The following is a 23,650-nucleotide window of genomic DNA, read 5'->3' as shown; positions in this document are numbered from 1 at the left end:
TACAAGGCAATAGTCTCACATGCAAATCACCTCCAATCTATTTTCCTTCCTCAGCATCCAAACAACCGTTTGGTGAGAAGAAAAAGCCACAGTAATGTAAATGATGGGTTATTGCTACATACTCGGGAATTCCTCGTTACTGTAAGGCATGGGAAGGGCCAGGGTAAGACGTGCGATTCCCAGGGGAAGTCTTGGCACATGGACTTGGTATTTGACTTCTTGATATACCACCTTTTGCTTGTCTTTAGCAATAAACCATGTTGTCAGCTCACACCTACGCTGGCTGCCACAAACACTTACCCCCAGGAAAACAAAGAAGAGTTTTCTACACCGGCCCCGGGCAGCCAACGCGTCCAACCTGCCCGGGAGGCCCCTTATCACAGGATGCAGCGTAAATACAAAACGGACTTTTGGGGGAAAGTGGGACAGAGTCTGAATTTGCTCCTCAAACACTCCTCAGTGTTGCCAGCCCACTAATGACAGAGGCCAAAGCCGATTCCAGCCCAGGTTTCGAGTGTCCCTGTGGTGCCCCACGGGGAGCCACCGGGTGCCTGGGACAGCAGGTCATGGACATAATTGGCCCCTACTCACTTCACTTCCCCCTTCCTGCAGTTTTCTCTGTTAACCTCTTACTGGCTTTGAGATACCTGTACAGTAACTAAATCACAAAGTCTTAGCAGAGACTCCTTTCAACAGTCAGGTCTTTATTTTAAGTGAACTTTTGCTCAGACTCCTTTGGTAAATATGTGGTTTGAAGTAGATCAGGGACAGACTGACAGCACGGCCCTTCTCTGACACTGTTCTAATCAGCTACAAAGCAGGTTCCATTGCTAATTACTGAACGTTTTTAAAAAAATCCTTTCATATACAAAAAGAATACACCAAGTACATAACCAAAAGTGATATAAAACTCTTCTGTGTAGCTTGGTTAAAAGGGTCTCCGCGTATTGGCAGAACAAGTATGAAAAGAGCACCATTGATAGAATATACAGTCAGACTATGGATCTGGTTTCATCGCCACACTTTATGTCCACACACAGAGACACCGCCCCAACACAAATGCAGAGAATCACAGATCTATCGCTTTGCTTCCCTTGATCCGCTGAGCATCTTTGGCCCAACAGGACTCTCATGCAGGCGAAACCCACAAATCTTTGCTATCTTAGTTTGCTCCAAGCAACTTCACCTTCCCCGGGATGCAGAAGCGACTGCTGCAGTGTTCGTGGAAGATGAGGGTCAGAACGGGAGGGTGCGAAGGAGCACATGGATCATCCAAATCACTGACAGCTTCTGGCATCAGTCTTTTTCCCTGAATCAACAAATGCTTCCCTCTCCTGCAAACTACTTTACATGGTTTTGTTAACCTATCCTCTGCACAACAATATATATATATAGATATATAGATTTTTTTTATTTATTTATATATATGTATTCATGTCAAATTTTCAATATACTCAAGAAGATACAAAGCTCTTGGTACTTGCTTTTTTTTTAAAAGTTTTTAAATTTTTTTTACAAAAATTGTAGACGTTTACTATTACAGTAATATTTTGGGGGAGGTGAGGTTGTTGATATTTCTCCTTTTTAATTACAAAGGAAACGGCAGGCACTGAAAACCGCAAATGATGTTTGCTAGCTTCAAAAATGTGCTTTCCAGTCACACCGTTTTTAGGAGCTTGTTTAAAACCACATGTGGCAATCAAATAAAATCAGCAAAAGTCCTCTGATGCTACTAGTGAGACATTTGCTTCCTATTCTCATCTGCTGCCCTCGTGTCACCAATGCCTGGAGAAAGTCAGTGATCTGAAGCCATTCTGTGCCCGGCGTTACCGGACACCGTACACGCAGAGCACGTTCTCGTGAGGTAAAAATTCCCCCTTACACAAAGCAGGCCTTGGCATCTTAGAGGAGAACCGATGCACGTGGGAGATCTTCACACCAAACGAAATATGTAATCTCAAAACAAAACCAAAGGAACGCAGAAATCATGATGATGATTTAGAAAATGCCAAACCAGTTCCCTTTGTGGCATTTTTCATCAGGATCTATAGCCCAAAGCAAACATGGATCCAGCAGTGGTAAATTTACCATGAAATATAAGTGACAGACCCACCTAAAATTTATAGCGTGTTTAAAATAAGACATCCTACGAAAAAGCTCCTATTTTCTTCCAATGTGTTAACAGCTATGGCAAACAAAATTGTTAATCATCACCAATGCGACACTGGTGCATCTAAAATGTAAAAGCTCCTTATTGCAATCTCTGAGAACAAGAAAATGAAGAGCCAGCCAACTCCATTTCTCAGCATAGATTTCTGAGCCAGGGACACTGAAACCTTCAGTCAACTGCTTTTCAGTATGTGGAAATAAAAACAGAGCCATTACAGAATTCAAAAGGCAGAAGTATTGTACACCAGATTATAATGATAATATAGCACTGTGATTGATATAGCTCACTCTAAAAGCAGATTATACAGCTTGCATCAATCGTCATCCACTCTCCAGTTCATTTGACCAGCGTTTAATAGTTTTTGTTCTGCATTTCCTCCCTTCATCGAAATCCAATAAACCCACTCAACATTCCTGCACTTTCTGTGGAAATAATAAAGAAAACCTAAACGTGTTTCAAAAAGCCTTTAAAAAATGTTAGATTCACAGTTCAAAAGAAATCCCCCAAAACAAAACAAACAAACAAAAAAAAAACCAAACAATGAGCCCCAAACCAGAAAAGTGCTATTATCTTCACGGCTACACCTACGATATTACTTCAAATACTCGGCAGTTTCTCTTTCCCTTGTGAAGCTGTCGCCTTTGCGGCCACACCACCTTCGCTTCTCAGACCTGGCACCATCCACACCTAAGAGTCACCCAAGAACGCAGCCAGCAGCTGGAAGCGTGGGTCCTCTCCGTGCTCGCTGGCTTCCTTCTTGCAGGAGTAGGAGGGAGGGGGAGGTGGGGGCTGTTTCTGCGGGATGTAACCGGGTTACGAAGCAAAGTGTCGGCTGTAAGGCATGGTGCTCCGGGCGGGCAATGGCAGTCGGTGGTGGTGCCTCCCCACAGCCTCCGGGAATCTGCAGCCTGGTCAGTGATGCAGCGCCCTCCGAATCCGAATGGCAGTGGTGACTGATGAGATCCTCTGTGTCGATTCAATGTTTGTTTCTCCCCCTCAATTAAAAAAAATGTGGTTGGACTCTAGCCCTGCAAAATAAAGTCAAAACTGATTAATACCAGCAGGTAACACGACCTCGGTGATCTCCGTCACCCAGTGGCAGGACAGTGACTGGACTCGCCAACCTATCCCCAAGAGATGGGCTGCCGGAAGGGCATGCCTGGGAGAAATCGGGCATGCCTGGGAGAAATCGGGCACAGACTGCGTTTTTCAAAGCCTGCACCCCACCTGTGAGCCCTCACTGCCCAGAGGAAGAGTGCAGGAGTGAAGCATACGGGCACCACACATCCATTTATCCCGGCCTTGGGCTGGGACCGCGCGGTGCTGGCCCCTGGCGGGAAGCCAAGGGAGATGGGGCTGCTCCGTACAGGCACCGGCCCTGCCACGGCTGCTCCGGGCAGCGGCTTCCATCCAGGGACAGAAACAATCTGTACGCACTTAGCTGTTATCCTAGACTCTTAAATGAAGGAGGAGGGGGGAAAAAAAATAATCACCCACCCCCACCCAGTAACATACAGGAGTTTTCTCTCCCACTAATGTGAGTGTTTTCCATGTGGAATTATGGGAGTGAATGATGTTTTGGAATTTGGGCCTTAAAGGCCTATTGTCCACTCTGACGGGAAAGTTGCCCAGTGCCTTCACAACAGTCACGAAGATTTTCCTTCAGTCACAGCCAGCGGCACAAAACCTGCTGTTCCCACGGCAGCGTCCCACGGGAGCACAGGCCGTCTACCAAGACAGCAGGAGACACATTGGCAGTGGCAGGAGCAAAGAAAGGCCAGTGACATTACTGAGGAACTTGGCACGTGGCGAAGGCAGAGAACTAGAAAGCGACAAAAAGGCGCCTTTCTTTAGTGACAGGAAAAAAAAACAAAAAGGAATCGAGATGTGGGAGTTGTGGGTCAATGTTTATTGTGTAACCAAGATCATCTTGCCGGGCAAAGCAACTCGCGTCCAGCCAGCAGCTTTCCTGCAGATGGGCAGGGCTGCCTAATTCCTGGGAACCTCAGGGGACACCCGTAAATAGTCAAGGATATGCTTTTCCTTAAGTCTCAGGCTAATCCTTAGAATGAGCAAAGAGGGGAAAAAAAAAATGTTTGGAAGCAGGAACATACTCTTCAAATTCATTCCCATGGCCTAACAGCAGAAATCTTTCACATTGCAGCTGACAACCCATCATTCACAATATTAATTTTCTGTCTGGTTATTTGACAGGTTATTTTTTAATCAAACAGTGGTGTTTGATTACATTTCATTAAAGATACACTGAATAATACAAACACCACTTTTTTTTCAAATGCATTTTCATTTGCCTGAAAGGACCCAGTTAGCAGTTAGCCTTGAAGAGGTTCCACAGCGATACAGATCATGCACGAGACAAGTTAATCACTAGCACCAATTACCATTAAAAGGACCTACCATGCATGCAAATTAGACCCAAGAGTCAACAGGCTGGGGTTTAATGTCACGGGCATCCACCAGATTCACCGAAGCCCTGTTACTCCTGTTAATGTTTTTCCTATTTGTGTCATTCTGCAGCACAGGGTGAGGAGTTAAAGGCAAAACAGAGCGGATTAATCAAACAAAACCACCAAACAAGTCAGCTTAAAGGAGCACAAGGGAAAATTAGTGGTAGAGAAAGAAACAAGATCAGCAAAGGCACAATACTGACAAGAGCACCTGCAGCACCCAAATCCGCAACACTTCCCTGCCACCATTATTCACTGCTCTGCCCTCCGGAGCCCCAGAGCCCCGGCCGTCGCGCCCTTCACGAGGCAGAGGCCCCCACAGACGTGGTTCTGTTCCGCAGCACGGGCAGAGGAGCTCTGCCCAAGGCAGGGCACGGCAGCGCAGGCTCCGAGGGCGACGACGGGCTGAGTTCAGGTCACCCCGTCCGTAAGGCCGAGAGGCAGCACAGACCACGGGACAGGCACTGGCGAGGTGAAACGCTGCTTCTCTTTTTCTCATGAGAGCAGAGCAGCTACTCACTGAACTCTGGGTTGCGTTTCACTTCAGACATACAGACACTGCTTGATGTGATTTTGAGGGATGTGTCAGACCACTTTAATGAATTCTGAGTGGCAAAAATAACAAGTATTTGTTAATTTTCCTGCCTTAGCCTATTTCCCTTAGAAAGACATTTTCTGTCAAGCTCCTATTGATCAACATTCTCATGTCACTTAGTGCATCCATTCCCACTGAAAAACACATTAGAACCGAGATGAGGGAACTGGGAGGTTTATTTCGTTGACCCTGGTTCAAGCAGAGCCATCTCTTGCCGCACCGGAGCAGGGGCGCACACTGTCCGACTTGAGTCATCGGCTCAGTTTCATCAGTTCCAAAAACAAATGAAGGAGCACAACAACATCTCCCAAAAAGTCCAACCGGGCAGCCTCCAGCAGGGTGCAGCCAGACCCAGAACCGGCACACTGAAGAGTGATCCGTGCTTAAAAACTGTCCAGCTGGACCGAGGCCATTCTCCGGGCTACGACCTCGCGGACAGGCAGGATGCAGCAGGGAACACGCGACCAGTGAGTTAACACAGGCAGATGGTGCAGCAGGACACCTTCCTAATTCATCATCTATGGAAATGTTTTTCTCCAAATCACATTTTTCTTTCCCTTGTTCAATAATCGTGGGTTTCCCTTTCAGTTGACCGAAGTTTAATTGTTTCCACTAGACATGAATTACCTGGATTTTCTGATATTATCAACAGTGTGCTGCAGGTTATTAAGGACAGCCTTCTGCAGACTAACAATAGTGTTTCCTACCACTGACTTGTTTCATTGAATCCTCCTCTTCCTCCTCGAAATTACTTCCCCCAGGGAAAACACAAGCTTGTTTCGAGGCCAGAGAGAACTGACGGCCACAGCATTACGCAACTTCTAAAAAGGTCTGCTGAAAAGGCGTAGCGATGCAACAGAAATTGCACACAGCCTACAAAGCCACATATGCACACAACTCACGATACAGAAAGCTTTGTGAAGTTGCATTTTTGGTTTTTTTTTGTTTTTTTTTTTTTTTTAATTCTAAAGTTGTCTAAATTTGTTTTCAGAAGGCACGCACATAACTACGTGCGGGTCTCTCTCCATCTCCATGGCCCACGCCCACCGCCAGGCCCATGGATGAGCGCTGGGGAGTGAGCGCTGGGGAGCGAACGCTGCTCCCCCTGCGGCACAGACACAGGAGCTCCCACCGGCTTCCCCTGCGGAAGGCGACAGAGCAGCGTGGGTCTGGGTGACTGCCCTCGGAACAAAGCCCGAGCACACTCACACACCAGGGCCAGGGAACGCTGCCTGGACGAGGGCGACAGAACAAACGCTTTCTATTTTTACAACCTCATCTATTTACAAGAATACAGTGATCGCCTGCATTTGCTCCTGCACCGGAAAGCAGCACTTTGTTTTTATTTCTAGTTAGCCAAGCGCTAAGTCTGGTGCCTTTATCTAAAATTAAAAAAACCAAACAAACCACACCAGCCCTTTACAGCCCTCTGGTGAGTAACTGCCCTCTATTTCTTGCTGAGGACACCAGGCTTCCTTTCTTTTAACGGCACTAACGAGCGTTCAGCAGTAAGGGGAAGCTCACTTTTAAAGGTTCTTTCTCCGAGGCATCCCCTGTGTTATCACTGGTCTTGTACTTGCGCTCCTTGTCCCGGTGATCGATGGTGGAGTACCCATCTGAGGAGAAATAACACGACAGTCAGAAGCACAAATAAGAGCAGACCCCGAGCTGCTGCTAGCAGAATTCTTCAGCAAAGAAACAGGAAAATAAAATAAACCATCACAACCCAAAGATGCTGGCAGCCTGCTCTTCACACGCGCCCCAGCTCTGAATTTTCATTTTTACCAGCTTAAAACAGAACAGAAAAGCCCTCTTTTTCTATCCCTGCCTGCTGCTGGCACTCATTAGCGAGCGGCACTGTTTGCCTCCCAGCCTGCTGCAGTTTTCAGCGTGCCCAAGGAAAGCAGCAAGTTGTCATCTCGCGCCCTGTGGCTAATGAGCTCCAAACTCAGCCCAAAGCCCGTGCTCCTCGCTTAGCAGCCGGATTAATTGGCCGTGTTCGTTCTCTGAATGCTCTGCAGCATGTTCCCACTCTTCCTCAGCCTGACGACTAGCGGGACATGGCTAATTTGGAAGAGTCCCTTTCAGAGCACTGAGAAAAAGGGCCTGGCGGGTTGACGAGATCTTGATGCAAACCCTGCTGTCTCGGGCTGCCTGCCGTCAGGAAGTAGCACCTCTCGGTGTTTTTTCTCCCGACAACTAAGAAACAATACGAAAGCGTAATGAACGCAAGGAAGAAAAGTGTGAGAGGGTTTTATAAAGAAATGGCTCTAATTATTTCAGAACCTTTGCTTTGAATCATTGTCAGCCAATGCAAATCTCAATTTATTTTCCTGATGCACCAAATTTCCCTCATTACCAGTGACAAATAGATCCTCTCCTGCTCTGCTCTGACAGCACTGTGATCTGGAGTAAATGACACTCAAATTTGTAGCTCCCCGTAGGCTTTTGTTTTCCCCTATGTAACTGAGGAATCATTAATGTTTTCATGTCCTGACAAACCGGGTTCTTAGAATACCACAAAAAGGTTTTAAATAAACTACCAAAATACTCTTCTCGGTTTATTACTGGCCTGCAACAGGTCATTAATATAAATAAGTCATGTTTTTTGTGGGGTTCCCTCCCATGGCAGGAAGGGGCACTGTCTGCCCACCCGACGCGGGTGGAGCGACTCGTACCCGGCGCAGCCGCGGAGCGGAGCCCTGAGCGACGCAGATGCTGCCCACAGCCAGGCTGCCCGGGGAAGGGCTGCCGTGGGCACCTCATGGCTCAAAGCGCACACAGACCGGCACCCAGCCGCTGGAGTGGCGTGTATTTATGACATCACGGGTAGTGGCAGATTATGTACCCACGCTGCCCAAAACTAACTGAAGAATTCTGGAGTTATACATGCGGTACACAGATCTCAAAGCATGAAAACAACTGCTACGCAGAGCTTTACTACAATTACTTGTTGACAATGAAGATGCCTAACATTCTTGGCTATTCCTTTCGAACAAAGGGAAAAACCTAAAGCCTCCCAGCTGCACCCAGCTACGCAGCCAGCGCCTGGGCAGGAACGCGTGACCAATAATTCTCTTTCAAATGACAGGCATGAATACTGCTACTAAGTCATACCCTAATATAAAGATTCATCATTTATTTAGGAGTAAATAGTTCACGTAGATATGTCTTTAAATGATGGAAACACGCTGACTCTCCAAAAAAAAAAAATCACTCAAAACAACTGAGCAGTAGCTTTTTACAAACTAGTATTAATTGCACTCACAATGGTGTAACGGATCACTTTGCATTTTTGTAGGGCCATCATCCCGGGTGATCCACAAATATTTTTTAAATGAATTGCCAAGGTACAAGGGAAACCTTTAACCTACCCCCAGAAAGCAACAGCTAAGTGAAGTATGGCAGCTGTGAGACTTCCCAGGGAGCAAGGTCAGAAGTAAGGACTGTCATCACAAAAGATTAAAAGCACAACAGGTCTTTAATACTAGTGAAAAATAACAATAAAAAAGCATGCTTTGCCAGGACAGCAGCAACAGGAGGACCCAGCTTTTGCACAGTGGCAGTAATCTAACAACAAAGGACGGTCGAGAACTTCATTCTTCATATCTAGGTTCCAACGCATTTTGCAACTCACGCTGTCAGCCGCCGCAGCCTGGTCTGCACGCCAGCGGTGCCGCACACATCGGCACTAACGGAGCGTGTGTTCTAAAACCACACGCTGTGCTATGACTCTGGCAAGATAAGCAGCAGCAGAGAGAGAAGAGAAGTTCATGATTTGCCCTAACAAAATGAGAAATATCTTGAAAGAGGCTGCATCAGAGAAGTAACACCTCAGTGTCCCAAGGACCACGGATCTTCAAAGAAATTAGGAAGTACTGCTTCTCCCACGTTCCATTCTAAAAAGCCATCAGAATTAACTCTGTTTCTGTGGCACAAGGGAGACCCATACAGACCTTACCGCTCCGAGACGCAAGTGCATTGTTCTGAGTCAATACAACCCAACGTGTAGACAAAAGTGATACGGTCAATAGAGGCACGTCCCATTCTTGGCTTGTTTATTCCCCTCTCAACTTTCTGCTTGTTGTCTTTGCTATTGTGTCACAGATTACAGGACCAAATGCCTGCGGAGTGTCAGTCCATCCCTGCCCTCACACAGCTCTCAACTTGTAAAGATCAACCCTCCAGACCCATCGAACGGAGGAGGAGGAGGAAGGAGAATTTATGCCTGAAGATGGGCACGTAGGACAGGGGCATCTGATCTATGTGTCTCCACGCTGAAGAATTCTCAGCTCCCAGATGCTCTTGTCTGACTGAGCGCAGGTTTAACTGAGGCACAGGCAGAGTTTTAGAGAAGTCCCCCATTTGGCACACAGCCCTGAGATCCCAGTTCCGCTGCTTCTGCAGGGCCACAGCCGCCCTCAGGCAGCACCGTGACAATAAGCATTGACGATCTTCAGATTACTCGGTGCCGGGCCACTCGTCTGGAGCTGATAAGGTCTGACAGAGCTGAGCTCTCTGCGCTGGGCTGTCTACTGCATCCCGTAGTAACTCATAACACGTTTTCCTCCACCTCCCAGGACATGCACATTCTACCCAGGCCCCCCCATTGCTCCAGACAGGAATCTGGCTGGTCTAGTGCTGCCAGCTGATAGGGAATGTATCTTTCTACTCCCCAGCCACACTGATAGCGAATTAATTTCCTTTAATGAGAAGGATGGTCCCCCCAGCATTAGCAAACAAGCTGAGATACCAACAGCAATTTTCTTTTTGCAATCTTGGAAAGGAGTCAATACGGGTTAACAGTAAAAGGCCCACACACCGAGACAGCTGAGCCCTGATAAAGGGGCAGCAGCTGAGCGGCAGAGGGGCGGCGATGCTCCGGAACAATCACTCTCGTGCGCTGCAGGGGAGCAGGACGAACGCTCCGGGCTGGAAGCGCCTGGCTGAAGGGACGGGGACCTCAGAGGTGTGTGTGGCACAAACTCACCGAGCTCCGCACTGGCACGCGCAAACGCGTTTCAGGCAATTGCAGTTCTGTACCACAGCAGTACAGCAGAAAGATAACTACGCAATCTGGAAGCATCTGAATTAAATGAAATGGATAACACAACGCTGGAGGCAGATGGAACAGTAAACATAAAGTAGAAAGATCTTAGGGGAAGCGAAGTCAGAAAGAGAGGAAAACAAGGGAAAAAACCCCACAACTGAAACCAGGGCACGGGACTTTCCACAATAAAAAGAAATAAAAAGATAAGCTGGGATGTTGAACAACTTTCTCTGGGACTCTGTCAGGCGTTTTCTTTGCAAACACAAGTGAGGTCGGTCTCTCCTGGAGGCTCAGCGTCGGCTGGTGTGGAGAATGTGGGGACACGACCAAATTGCTCACAGCAGGTACAAACCCAGAGGATTGCACGTTGGTCCTGCTCCTTCTATCTGCCAGTTTGCTCCAGAGCGCAAAAAGAACAAAACCTCCAGAATACAACAGTCCACAATGAAATTAAAATCAGAAAATATAGTCTAGAGCAGGTCCTCATGTAAGTATGCCCATACGACAAAAAACATGGCATTTGGCAGAGCCTGAAGGAAACAGTTGAATACCGAGTTGTTATTCCAGTTCCTTGGAATTAAGAACAGTAAACTGGATAAATTGATTTAGTCTCTTCCCTGTTGACCTCTGAAACAGCACAAAGGTACAGCGATATTGGAGGTAAAAAGCACTCAAGAGCTGGGGTCAGGAAAACTTGACAGATTTCATCTAATGGCGATAAAAAGACTGGAGAACAGAATGGCCCAGAGAATCTGCCTGATGTTGTACATATGCTGGTAATTTGCATTTCCTTTTGTACTCAGAGCTGTACCAGTAACTCCTGAAAGCATAAGGCAACAATTAATACCGAGACCATAACCACTCGGCACTGCCCACGCTGCAGCACCTGCTGGCACGGGGCTCTCCCGCCAGGCAATCTCCTCTGGAGTTATTTTCTTCCATTGCGAGAACAAATGTTTCGGTGCTCCCTTCAGCAAAATACAGATGGACAGTTCATTCCTGGCAGGTGGCATCTCATTTTTCTAAGAATACGAAGGGTAATATATACCTGTTATTTTAACTTCTGAACACGCTTGGCTTTCAGCTTGGTTCTAACTTGCTATTTTTTTCCAGCTACAATCACAAATAGCAGAATATTAACTGTTTGATTTGGAGGCATTAATATAGGTATTTAAACAAAAATAACGTCCACCGGAAGAAGTAAAGCCAATTCTCAAGAGACTGCACAGCGCCTTTATCCACCTCAGTAAAGTAAAAAATGCTTTACAAGTCTTAAAGTACGGAGTTTATCAATCTCAGAGCACTGCATTGACAGCAGGTGGCCATTCTCCATCTATAGCAAAAGCCAGGCTCAGGTAGATACCGGTAGATGAAAAGCCGCGCCAGGAATATCCTACGCTAACTTATTTTTGGTGTTACCTACAGAAAACAAAGGCAGCACGGATTTAAACACAAGCATTACACTGAAGTAAATCTTCAGCTCTTTGGTTTTTTCCTTCTGAAGCCCCAGACTTCCAGATCTGCACTAGGAAACGCAGCTGCCTCGAGGGCCAGAGACCAGAACGGAAGCTGTGTCAGTATCTCCAATATACGCTTAAAGTAGTGGAGAAATTGCTGTGTACGCCCTACATGTACTTAAAAGAAAAAAAAGGCAAGGGAAAAAAAAAGATGACGACCAATCTTTTGTAAGGTAATGTTCTGTTTTTAAATGTCAGCTTTATCCATCTAAAATAATATCTCCTAGAGACATAGTTGAACTTTCCCGTGAGTGACAGCGTGCTCCATTGAAAGAGACAGAGAGTTTGATCTATGACTGAATTTACCTGGGCCAAGTTCATCCATAGGTATCATATCACGACTCCCAGACTTCTCGTTATCTATAAAACAGAAACATTGAAACCACTTGACTTACATTTGCTTTTCTCAAAACCCGGTAGTTTTAAATTAGTCACAGGACCAGAGAGGTCCATGAAGTACTCCATGCAGAGGCTATTGTAAAAAACCCCAACTATTCAACTGTTATCCATTCAGAAAGGGAAGTTTGATTTAAGCTCTCCAGAGAGCACATGTAATCCTTGTATTTTCTGCTTTGGCACTGTAATATACAACTCCCTCTCTCTAAGTGATAACAGAAGCCACAATTCTGCTTCGGACTACCCACCGCTACTGACAGGCTTCTCTTTGGTCTCTCCGGTACAGAAGAGAAAGAGAATAAGAAAGGGTGCAGCTCCACATGGCACACAGTCCAAGCTAGCAGCCTGCTGAGCCCACAGAAGGCGAACCCACGAAGAAAACAAGAAGTTTATTGTCAGATCAGCAAACTGCCCCAAAGCACCCCCGGTCTGCACGATCTGCCAGATTTCACCCAGCCAGGGAAGGTGGCAACAGGCAGGGCAGCGTGGGGCTGTCGTTCTTGCAGTGATCTGCAGTTAAACCAGGTAAAGTGCAACACGGCGCACTCCGCCGTAGGAGAGTAAAGATTTCTGAAAAGAAATTTTGACATCTGAGTGTTAGAAGCTAGAACGAGGTTCAGAGGCAAAGCGATCACAGCGGATTAAAGCTGGGGCTAGGCCAGCGTCAGCGGGGCTGTGCCGGGCCTCAGGAAAAAGCCCAGGCAGGTTTAGCTAGAGCTGGGATAAAGCCAGCCCCGATGGAGACACCTGCGCCGCAGAGGGGGCAGCGCTGCCCCAACACGCACTTTTCTTTAGAAAGGAAAAGACTCCGGAACCGAGCAGAGGTAAGCCCGAGCCCGCTGCCTGGCTGAAGGCGAGATTTATAAATATATAACATCGTTAAACAACAAGTGAGTTCCAACTCGCTTCTATCCCCAATTCTCCCAGGTAGATCGAACTGATTACGCTGCATACAGGTTGAGAAAACATCACCAGTAACGTACACTTCACACGGGGAGGAATACTATCCATACCCAGCTAACAGGGCTGATCATTTTGTGACTGCGCGGTAAAAACCACCACACAAATAATACGTTTTGACCCCCTCACACCATGACGCAGATGTGGCAAATCCAGAAACCAAGCGAGCAAAGCACAACAGCGAAAGTGATAAAGAGCAGAACCGACCTTGACTTTTATCCACCAGAGGCAAAGTGCTGTCGTCGTAGCCAGCCCTGCCCGCCGTACCTTTGGAACCCTTTGGAGCCGCAGAAACAGACTACGAGACAAAAACCACATCAATACAAAATTGCCACTCAGGGAAACCGGACAAGAAAAAAACCCAAACCAACCGTACGGAGTGAGTTATGGAATGCTGCTGAGCCCCCGCTTCCGCTGATAATATGGCATGGGAGTAGTTTTTATTTTCATCCAGATTTGCTAGTAGATTTTTTTTCCTGTTACCTAAAATGGCAGCATTGCTGGTCTGTAAGAGAAGCACAACCTTTTCACAAGGGAAGATGAGGAGGCTGCAGGCCAAGAAGAGGTGGCTGCCCCGCGCCGCTAGATGGGATGTTTCAAATGAGACAACTGAGATGAGCCATGCCAATTCTTCCCCCAGTAACGCACAGTGATTTGGCCTACACGAGGTGGCATACTTCCAAAACCTAAAAAGCCACATTTCACAGACCACCGAAAAGCGCACCCAGCAAGTACTTGCACGATGCTTGTGACTGAACAGAACACAAATACACCCTTTTGTCACCTAGAACAGAACCAAAGCCCACAGTCTACCAGACTAAGTCAGGACACCTTCCACTCAGGCATTTCCTAACGAAGTCTAAGACCCGGCATCTTTACCTGGAAGTGCGATTTGTTCCACCCATCCTTCTGCAGGGCATTTCGTAGTTCTTTATAGCTCCAGATCATCTGAAGAACGTGAGATGCTGCTTTTGTTTCTCTGGGAGACTGGCTGATTTGCAAGATAAAAGGAGAGCTTAAGTATCAAGCAACGTAAGACTATTCCTGTGTTGACTTCTTTGCACCAAAACAATACCCAGTACTCGGTACAGCCATTCTTGGAACGTATCAGCTACAGGAGATATGTGAAATCATCCAGTGACAACTTCATATCTATAGGTATTTGCTGGCCAAAAAAATCCAAAAGTTGTAAATTGTGCAGATTTCTGGGCAAGCACTGACACCAGGTGACCCTTTTGCCTTGTAGCTGTCGTAACAAAAAACAGAACCCATCCTGCCTGGATTTATTTAGAAAAAACAACAAAAAACTAAGTTTAAGCCACTTTTTAAGCCTTCACCCCAACTGACATATATTCCTCACAATTCAATGAAGCTGCTTCATGGTTTGGAATACCCTACAAAGCAGTTTGGGTCAGCAAAAAATAAGCTATTTTTAAACAGAAAATGAAATTTTATTCATTCCTTAATAAGTCAGTACACTAAAACACTCTATAAAATAATACAGGGCTAGATTCTTGGTTGTCTCTCGTATTTCATAACGATGAAGTACGAGCGCCAACCAAGTCTCCAGCTACTCTCCCAACGCTTTGCTGAGAGCACACCCACCACATCTCACCGCCTGCACCGAACAAACGTTTCTCTACAGCACTCAGAACACAGTTTTCAACAGAACTGCAGAGTGAACATTTGTCACTTCAAATTACCACCACCAGCCCTTCGGCCAGAACGATTACTGCACATCATTAACCACTTTACTTAAACAAAACAGATTTCATCACTGGCATTCCAGGAACGGAATGCTACCACAGGAAAAAGGCCTCCCACACTAAAAATAAAGATCCCGGTTTCACTGCAAATGATGTCTGCTAAAGGCGTACGTGGTGCCAAGATGTACCTGACAAGGAGAGAGCGTGTCTTAACATGACTGAAGTGACTACTCAATTAACATGCTGGGTTTTTTAAATCAAGTAAACCTATTAAAGGTGCTGACTGTTTTTACTGCGTATGTATTAATTGCCCTGAAATTAAAGGCTCTGAAAGGTCAGGATGCTCGAATACTTTCACAAAGCAAAAGCTGCCGTTCACGGTGACATTTCCACGTTTGCAGTGAGCTCTTACGCCTTTTGCTTTCAACTGTCACTTACCTTGACTTGCTGATAGCTACCAGCTTCTGAATGCCCTGTGTCTGGATCAGAGACCTTGCATTTTCCGAGCTGTCAGTAATGATTTCATGGATGGTATTCAGCACCGCAACCACTGTATCCTCTTCCAGGTTCTTCGCAGATCTCTGCTGCCTGCTGGGCAAATTTCTTACCAGCTCACCCATGGCATAACTGCCTGGATAAGGGAAAGAGATACCATTAGTCCCAATAATCATTTCAGCTTCCCATCCTGAATGATAAAACTCAAGGGTGTCTGCCAGGTCAAAAACCTTTATAATGCACATGTTTTGAACCTCAAGACTGTACCGTAACAGTTCACTTATCATTTATTATTTCAAGGTGATTGAGAGTTGATACCCAAGACAAACACCTTCATCATGAACGCTAAAAGGTACTGAGGAAAAAAAAAAAAGCCATTTTTATTGAGAATTTTACAGCCAGCATCTATCATACTTTGCAATGCCTGAGGCAAAAAGCATCCAGTAGCTGCTGCTAATGCCACATATTCATGCTAATACACGCACACGGCTTACTCAACTGAGCCTTGTAATAGGCCTTCTGGGGCAGGGTGTGCAGCCATGCATTTATTAACCTTCCCCCAGCAAAGGTAGGAGTATTTCCTCCTGGGCACTGTTAGCCTTCTCAGTGCATAGGACTGGAGAAAAAACAAGGGGTCCAGAGTTTATCGCTCCCAGGTGTCCGTCTGTACCATTTGCCTAGCTACACCTCTGAACTATTAAAAAAAGAACCTGATGTATTAAGGCAGAATCCCACCTTGCCGTTTGCGAGGATCAACTTGGATGATGGCTCTAAACGTGTGACCAATATTTCCTGGCCTGACAAGGTTATAGTTTAAACGAATACATTGGTTAAATATGGAGGCATCTAGAGGGAAAACTCAACTCACAGCTGAATCTTTCAGGATTCCTGCTTACGGGCAGGTGAATGGTTATCCACCCCCTTGGGTAGGAGCTGGTGAGCACTGCTGAAAACTTGAAGAACAGCAAGTTGTTTAGTGTCCAGCTTCTACAAGTGACTACCACACAAAAGGAGGAGAAGGGAAGGAGGAAGTGACACAAAGGGGTATCTTTAGAGCCCACTGCGCTTCCCCAGGTTTGCTCAGCATGCCAAGGGCAAGACTCCTGCTCTGAACAGCAGGCCCAAGGAGCAATGTCTCTGTAACCACTGCGTGCGACGAGGAGCACAAGTGCCACATCAGCCGGAGCTAAGGAAGAGACGAGAAACCCACCCAGTCCTCTGCGCACCTACACACGCTCCCCCCTCCTGAAAAAATCTACGTCTGTTTTTAATCCTGAGTTGGAGATCTCTCTCAAACCATGGCTTGTTTGGATGGGCTGGAAACACCTTCTGAGGTGACAGCCCTCCACTTGGTGGCTACAGATAGCGCGGATGGCAACTGCATACAAAATGAATCCTCAGCACAAGTGACAGAAAATGTGAGGTCTCCCAAGGGCATCCAAGATCCCAGCCTGGTTAGAGAAGTTCAGAAGATACCTATAAGATCTTTATTGCGACGATCCATGGAAAGGTTTCTCAGGGCAATCGACACAGCCCTCACAACCTTGTCAGAGTCGGACTGGAGCAGCTCCACAAGCACCGGTAAGCCTCTCTCCTTCCGCACTGTTGCACGGATGTACGTGGACCACTGATCAGAACACGCAAGGGAAAAGAAACAACACAAAGTATTGTGAGTTCATATACCTGCCCTTTCCTTGCCCCTGGCATTTCTTTCAGTGCTGCAATTCTTTTTTTTTCCCCTGCAAAGACTAGTTCGGTTGTGTGTGCTAATGCATCTGGAACTTAACCCATCATTCAAGTTCAGCAAGCACCAAGGAAGAAAGGATGTCGAAGTCCATCCTACAGCTTAGCAAGCTGCTGGGGAAAGAGGACGGAAATAGAAGGAAGGGGCATCATCCACCAGCATCTGTTCTGTACACACCTCAGCGTGAAAACACATCCCTCTGGATTAGGAAAAAAAGAGGTCATTTGGAAGGAACAGTAAAGCATCCGAAGCATCTCTTATCTTCCCCCACCTCCAGTTTCATGCTTTCATTCTGTTTTCATGATTGATTTTTAAAATAAACTGTGTTCAATACAGCTGTGGAACATCACCCTGCTGATCAGCCCCACTTTGCCACGTGGTTCTAGGAGTGAGCGGGCGTATCTTGGAGAGAACTGCCCGATTCGTGCTGGGGACACTTCAGAGAGGACAGCAGAGGACACTTTGGAGTGCAGTTTCTTAAGCAACCTGACAATCCAATGAATTAATTATTCAGGACCCTTAATCATCTAACAACAGGCTTTTCTGAATGGACGAAGCGATGGTTAAGTGGTTTAAGTAGTAAAACCTGCTGCTGGTTAAATTGTCATGATCTCAGTGACACTTCCCCTGTGTAGACACTATCTGTCCAGAAGATGCAGAACATCTCAAGTGGGCAAATAAGAGGGAAAGAGTTTCTTTGGGCTTCCCACCTCCTTCCTTTTTAAAGGAGATGTAAATGGACAAAGTAACAGCGCACTTGTAACAGGCCACAGCTTTGTTCTTTACTTACACAAAGGAAACAAGAGACCAAAAAGACGGCACTCACCGTCCAGTTGCCAGCACTGAGATTCTGCAAAGCCCCTGCTGCAGCTTCCAGAGTGTTGAAGTTCTGACTTTCAGTGAGGATGGAGAGGTACAGTCGGACCACATCTGGCTGGTACAGTAATTCAAAGCCTGCAGGGGGGGGAAGAGGAGAACAGAAGCAGAAGGTAATATATGAATAAACACACAACATACCTTTATTTAATCACATATGAGAACAGCCAAGAGAAAGCTACACCACAGAAAGAAGGGCTTCTGCCACATCCAGGACATTTTAACCACGTTGTTGGTTGTGGTTGAAAACGGTGCACATGGGAACTCAGGCATGGGACATTCACCTGAAGGCCTGAAGGTTCCTTCCCTTGTCTTCAGGCTGACAATTCTTTCTGAAATCTGTGCTATGCTCCATACTGCCTAGCAGGCCGAGTACAGTAACAAGGTGACAAGGGAATTTTCGTCTGCAACAATTCTTACATTGCATGGCTTTACTAGGTTGCAAATTCACCTTACACTCCAGTTTCCATTCAAATCTACCTCAGTACCTTCACAGACACGAACAGGGCCAAAGAGAGCAAGTGACACAACCGTATCAGCCACCCCCTTCTCACACCTCGGTGACAAAAGAGAGATGCGAGATGCCAAAGCGACCAGAATTCCCAGTTGGGAGGGGCAGGGAGAAATGCTGACTCCAGTTCAGACATTAAGTGAAGCAATACACCAGCCCCATACCACACTGGGAGACTGCGACAGACACACGCGTTAACTAAATATCCCCAGAGCGCCCGGAGCAGCTCTGCGGTTTAAGCACGACAGGAATGAGAACTATTCCCAGCTCTGACACAGATTTCCTTTTGTGACACGGAGTAACTGACAGGACCATCCGTGCCTTGACTTCCTCATCCAAAGGATTAGAATTTATCCATCTACCCGTATTAAAAACGGAGACCTTAGGCGAGAACTTCATCATTCCGCGTTGCTGCATACTTTGAAGCCATTTTCACCTATCTTTCTTCCGTAAGCGTGGCACGCCACACCGCACTGGTGAGGGAAGAGCACGCAAGCGTCCAGTTAAAGCACTTGCAAGATACACACGATGTCAAAGATCACGGTGCTGTTAAACTATGTGAACAAAAACCTAAATCTCCTGAAGTGCTTTGGTGAGTGCAGGAGGCACGAGCAACCTATGGCCAACACAGGCTCCTCTGCAGGCCCTGCAGCTGGAAGGCATTTCTGGATTGGTGGCTCCTGGGGTGTTTGCGATTAAAATAAAGTTCAGCAGACATTACTTACGAAAGGATTTTTAGAAAAACATTACATGAAAGAAAGCATAAAGGGGTGAATGAGCTTGGGCAAAGAGGAAATGTGAAGCTTGTTTTCAGCAGAAGAATTTATTTTTTTTTCATTTGTACACATGAAAAGAATGTTTTTCACATAACAAAATGCTGTCCTAAAAGTGTAGCATAATTCAAAGTAACTTTTCCACTAGCAAGACAGGAAACTTACAAACACAAATCACTCCCTCTCTTCAGTACTCTCTCTTCAAAATCGCCCCCTCACAGCCACATCTTGCAGCACACACCACACACTATCGTATTTCAGACAGATCAAATCTAGAAGCAAGAAAACTGAACAACGCTACCCCATCAAGCAGATATCCTATCAATTCTTTTCTTCTTCAAATTCTCTGTTGCTAAAGGCTTTCTGAAATTAAAGCCTTACATTTCAAATCTGTTTCTCCGTATTTTTCGTATTAGTTATTGCTGTGGGACTATGCGAGTCAAGATCTCAGAACTCAGCACTTTAAGCCTTGTATAACACTACCCCGTCAACACAGGCCATGTTAACCCCCTGGATATACAGGGATTATTTATCCCATTGAAAGCAAGAAAACACCCTTCACCCGCCAAGGTTCCATTGCTGCATGCCAAAAGCGTGATCTATGCATGAGGAGCCATGAGCTCCCGTGTGCGGGCTCACACCCTCCCTGCTCAGCTTCCCACAGCTTCCCAGCTCGTCTGCGTTCTTCTCTGACCACTGGACAGTCACCCGCCCCATGCCTGTCCCAGGTTTGAATGCCACCACTTGCTACATGACACCCTGCAGATACGTGTGAGCCGCGACAGATGGCAATCCCCGAGGGCATCCTGCCAATCCATACCGCTCGCTTTCCTCTTCTCCAGTGTCCTCTGCTCACGTTGGGATCGCTGCCCCCTATATTGAATGCTGAGAAAAACTGTCGTTACTTAATACGTGAAGCATGAACAGTTGTATAGCTCTTCTCCATTCCTCGAGTAAGTCCGTGATTATCCGACTCCAATACGACCTTGACATCGCCTTTTTCCTCTGCCACTTCACCAGGTGAACTGGCAATCTAAGACCTGCCCCGGAAAACAGCACTGCTGCCTGATAAGCGTGCAGTATTCCTTTCCTGAACACTAATACTTAAAGAATCTCTTAGGACAGCTCACTGGAATTTTGACACCGTTATCTTTTAAGGAAGCTTCGCTGAAATGTAAATCAGATCAGCAAGAGAGATGAAGGCAGGTTCATTAACAGATAACATTCATACAGAACATTTACCGCTTCTGTACGAGAGCTGAGCCTTGCCTGTGGTTGAACGGGATGCAACTGTTCAGCCAGTCTTCTCCCACGGCTTTGTTTCAAAGCAGCTCGTTGTAATTTTGGCATACTCGGGAAGAGCCCCACACGTTCACCCTCTCCTGTTATTTAAGCGCAGCCTGCAGCGTGCCCTTTCTGTCAGCCTGGACGTCCCTTTTCGGCTGGACACTCCTCCTGCTCTGTGTGCGACCATGAAGACGCAGCAACCCCTCGCCCGCCGCCTCCTGCGGACAGAGCTGCATTCCAGTCACGCGCCTCCCACCCGCTTTCTGTCATTACTTCTCTTCATGCACGAAAGCCTCTCCTTTTTCCTACTCACTAACGTAAGAGCATCTCAAAAATGTCTTCACCTTCTCTCTTCAATAATTCACAGCATTTCCTCTACCAGTTACCAGAACATTTCTGCTCTGGGGCATAACCCCTTCGCCAGTTTGGTGGACGATTCCCACCTCGTTCCACACATGCCCCCTTTCCATTAGCAGGTTTCAAACAGAGTTAGCGAGTGCCTCCTCTCTCCCCTGCCCCGCTGCCCGCTCCCAGCCCCACAGCCCTTCTCCTACGCCAGACACGGGCAGGAGCTGCCAGAGCACAGCGTCCGAACGCCCCTACGGATGGCTGCTCGTTAGCAGAGATGAGAACCTACAGCCAGAAAGTTCCTGCTGCACCGGAGGGTTTTTCCCTCATTGACAGCAAGCTGACACTTTTCATAAGCATTATAGTCCCTGAAAAAGAAACAAACAAGTTTTATATTTTCTCCATCTGCCTCCTGTCCTAATGAATCCAGCTCTGCTATTTATAGGATGCAATTTGTCTGAATTATTATAGATTTCCTTCCAGTGTTGTGTGGAGGCCTCGCACATTTTTCCATGAGGCACTTCAAGCGCGTTCCTGGGAAGCACAGCTGGCCTCACCTCCATTAGGCACCTGCTTCTCTTCAAAACTGATTTCCTTAATTTCAAGATCATCTTAATTATTTTTTCAGGTAATGCTACTTTTGCGCAATATACCGCTAATTGCTTATATCCATTTTTGTAAATGGAAATGAGAAAAGAGGGTCATTAGTGAAAGGTAATACATCAAAGGAGAAAAACATCCACTGTTTTTTCTTTTTCTTTAAAAAACTGTTTTAATTATAGCCCAGATTCAGCACTGCCCTTGAAAAGATAATTTCTCCTGGAATAAACAAGACTTCTCCATTGGTTACAGATTTGCGCTGAGTTGCAAACTACACTGTTTCCTCCTGGAAAAGCATGAGGATAAGTCATTTACTGCTTTTTTTCATTGCAGAAAGCAAAGTAAACAAGTTCACTATATCAGCTTTTGCCTTTACGAGAAACAAAACCGCCTCGGACGCCGATGTCGTTGCGAGCGTCAGACGTTGCACAGCATCTGAGCACTGCCCCAGCTGATGCCATGGGCGCGTACACAAAGGAAGACCTTCCACACCAGACTCGTCTTCACCATCCTGCTGCACTCTCATCTCTCTGGAAAAAGGAAGATCAGCTTCTTTGCAGCAGAGTTGCTCAAAATTGGCAAATGGATTCGGTCTGTGTGAAGTTCATGCCAAGCGGATTATCCTTCATTTGCCCACAGAACAGTAACAGCACAGACAGCAATTTCAATCCTGAACGGAAAACACCTGAGGAATTAACTGGGGGTGATTACCCACCTCGATCCATTCAGCCCTCAGCCCCTGCGCAGAGAACGACGCAGCAGTTCCTGGATTATCTCCCCCACAAACCCATTTGCTTTCCCCGTGGCAATGTGATCCTCTGCCTGTACTTAGCTACGTTCTGGCGAGAACATCAACTATCGCACCAGGTGCCTATCTCTGATACGCCAGCTTAATCCCAAATTCAGATGACTCTCTTTGGAGCAAGGTTGCCAAATCTATTCCCCTTCACCACCCATCCCATTTAGGATTTATTCTCCCCCTACAGGTATGGGAAATTAGACGCATGTGGATACTGGTCAGACGAGAGCTCTCCTGCTGCTGTAGCAGAAACGCGCTGCTTCACTTTCTATCCCTACAAAAACTCTGGGCTGCTGTTTAAAAAGAGAGGCAATTTCATACAAGGCTGGAAGGACGCTGGCAACACTGCAGGAAACATGAGAAAAACGCTAGCCCTAGGAAAAAAAAAAAAATCACTAAAGTGAACTCTGGTAGCTACTGATTCTTGCAGTGTTCCTAGGGATATTTACGTTAGAGTTTTGATTCGGACCAGTTTTGAAGTGAATTTCCCACTTACTGCACTTTGGTTCCAACACAGAGCAGTGGCAGCACCACCTGGGCTCCTTTTGGGATGAAACTAACCCAAAAAAGCAGCCCGGGGCCACACCGAGGGTGCTCAAGGCCAACTGCTGCCCGAGCCCCTGGGCTAGCAAGTGTGGCCAGTGCGAGCACAAGACGTGACGGCTACCGGCAGATGGGGCGAGAGGAGCCCGAACCGCAGGTTCTCCGCAAGGTCATCTACTCACAGACTTTGCAGAGTGAAAAAGCAGCTCCCTAAGCAACTAGGAAGCTATGAGCCAGAAGAAAGGGAGGGGGGGAAAAACATAACTAAAGAAAAAAAAAAAGTAAAGAATCATGTCAGTAAAAGAAGCGAACAATTTGATTCTGCGGGAAAGAAAAGCTCCACAGATCTTGGACTCCTGCCCTCTGCCGACACCAGGCTGGGAACTTCATTACAGCTGCTGCAGTTCATTGTTCGGAAGTTAAACAGTTGTAAACCAGAGTTCAGAATTATTTGCCACAGAAATGTCTTCCGAAGGCGTAAGCAGCACCTCGGCGCAGCAGCTCTGCCCTGCCCTCGCAGGAACGCCTGCCCCGCAGCGCTAACAGACCACACGAAAAACCCCAGAGAAGGGGGGGGAGGCAGCTGGTTACTTTTATAAAACCAGTAATCAGATCCTTAAAAAAACCAACCCGTCGGCTCGATTCCATCTGTATGCTGTGCTTCAGCACCCGGTGCACAAAGCAGCTTGAATGCCAACATAAACTCGCAAGATTCTTCTAATTGAAAGGCTTAAGAGTAGCGAAAAGGCGGCCAGCTCCAGCAGAGCCAAATGCTTGGCATAATCGATGGAGAATGCAGCTCCATGCAGATA

The 23,650-nt window shown here is 46.7% G+C and overlaps 1 protein-coding gene across 15 annotated transcripts in view; it reads right to left on the bottom strand.

Annotated features, from left to right (window-relative positions):
- Positions 1–1,006: 1,006 nt before the first annotated feature.
- Positions 1,007–23,650, bottom strand: part of ARVCF (ARVCF delta catenin family member) — a 269,139-nt gene continuing 246,495 nt past the window's right edge. For 8 of the 15 annotated variants that reach the window (XM_074606704.1, XM_074606706.1, XM_074606705.1 and 5 more), the window contains 9 exons: positions 17,928–18,055; positions 16,834–16,984; positions 15,301–15,493; positions 14,036–14,147; positions 13,364–13,454; positions 12,107–12,160; positions 6,758–6,849; positions 4,589–4,702; positions 1,007–3,198 (listed from right to left, as the gene is read on the bottom strand). In XM_074606704.1, the coding sequence (XP_074462805.1) occupies positions 4,601–4,702; positions 6,758–6,849; positions 12,107–12,160; positions 13,364–13,454; positions 14,036–14,147; positions 15,301–15,493; positions 16,834–16,984; positions 17,928–18,055 (923 nt within the window). In that variant the 3' untranslated portion in view covers positions 1,007–3,198; positions 4,589–4,600. The other 7 variants (XM_074606711.1, XM_074606712.1, XM_074606717.1 and 4 more) reach the window with 2 other exon arrangements.

This window comes from Larus michahellis, chromosome 13 (assembly GCF_964199755.1).
Source record: "Larus michahellis chromosome 13, bLarMic1.1, whole genome shotgun sequence".
In the NCBI taxonomy this organism is placed as follows: domain Eukaryota; kingdom Metazoa; phylum Chordata; class Aves; order Charadriiformes; family Laridae; genus Larus; species Larus michahellis.
The sequence above is the reverse complement of the archived record's forward strand: the minus strand, read 5'-3'. Positions and strand labels throughout refer to the sequence as shown.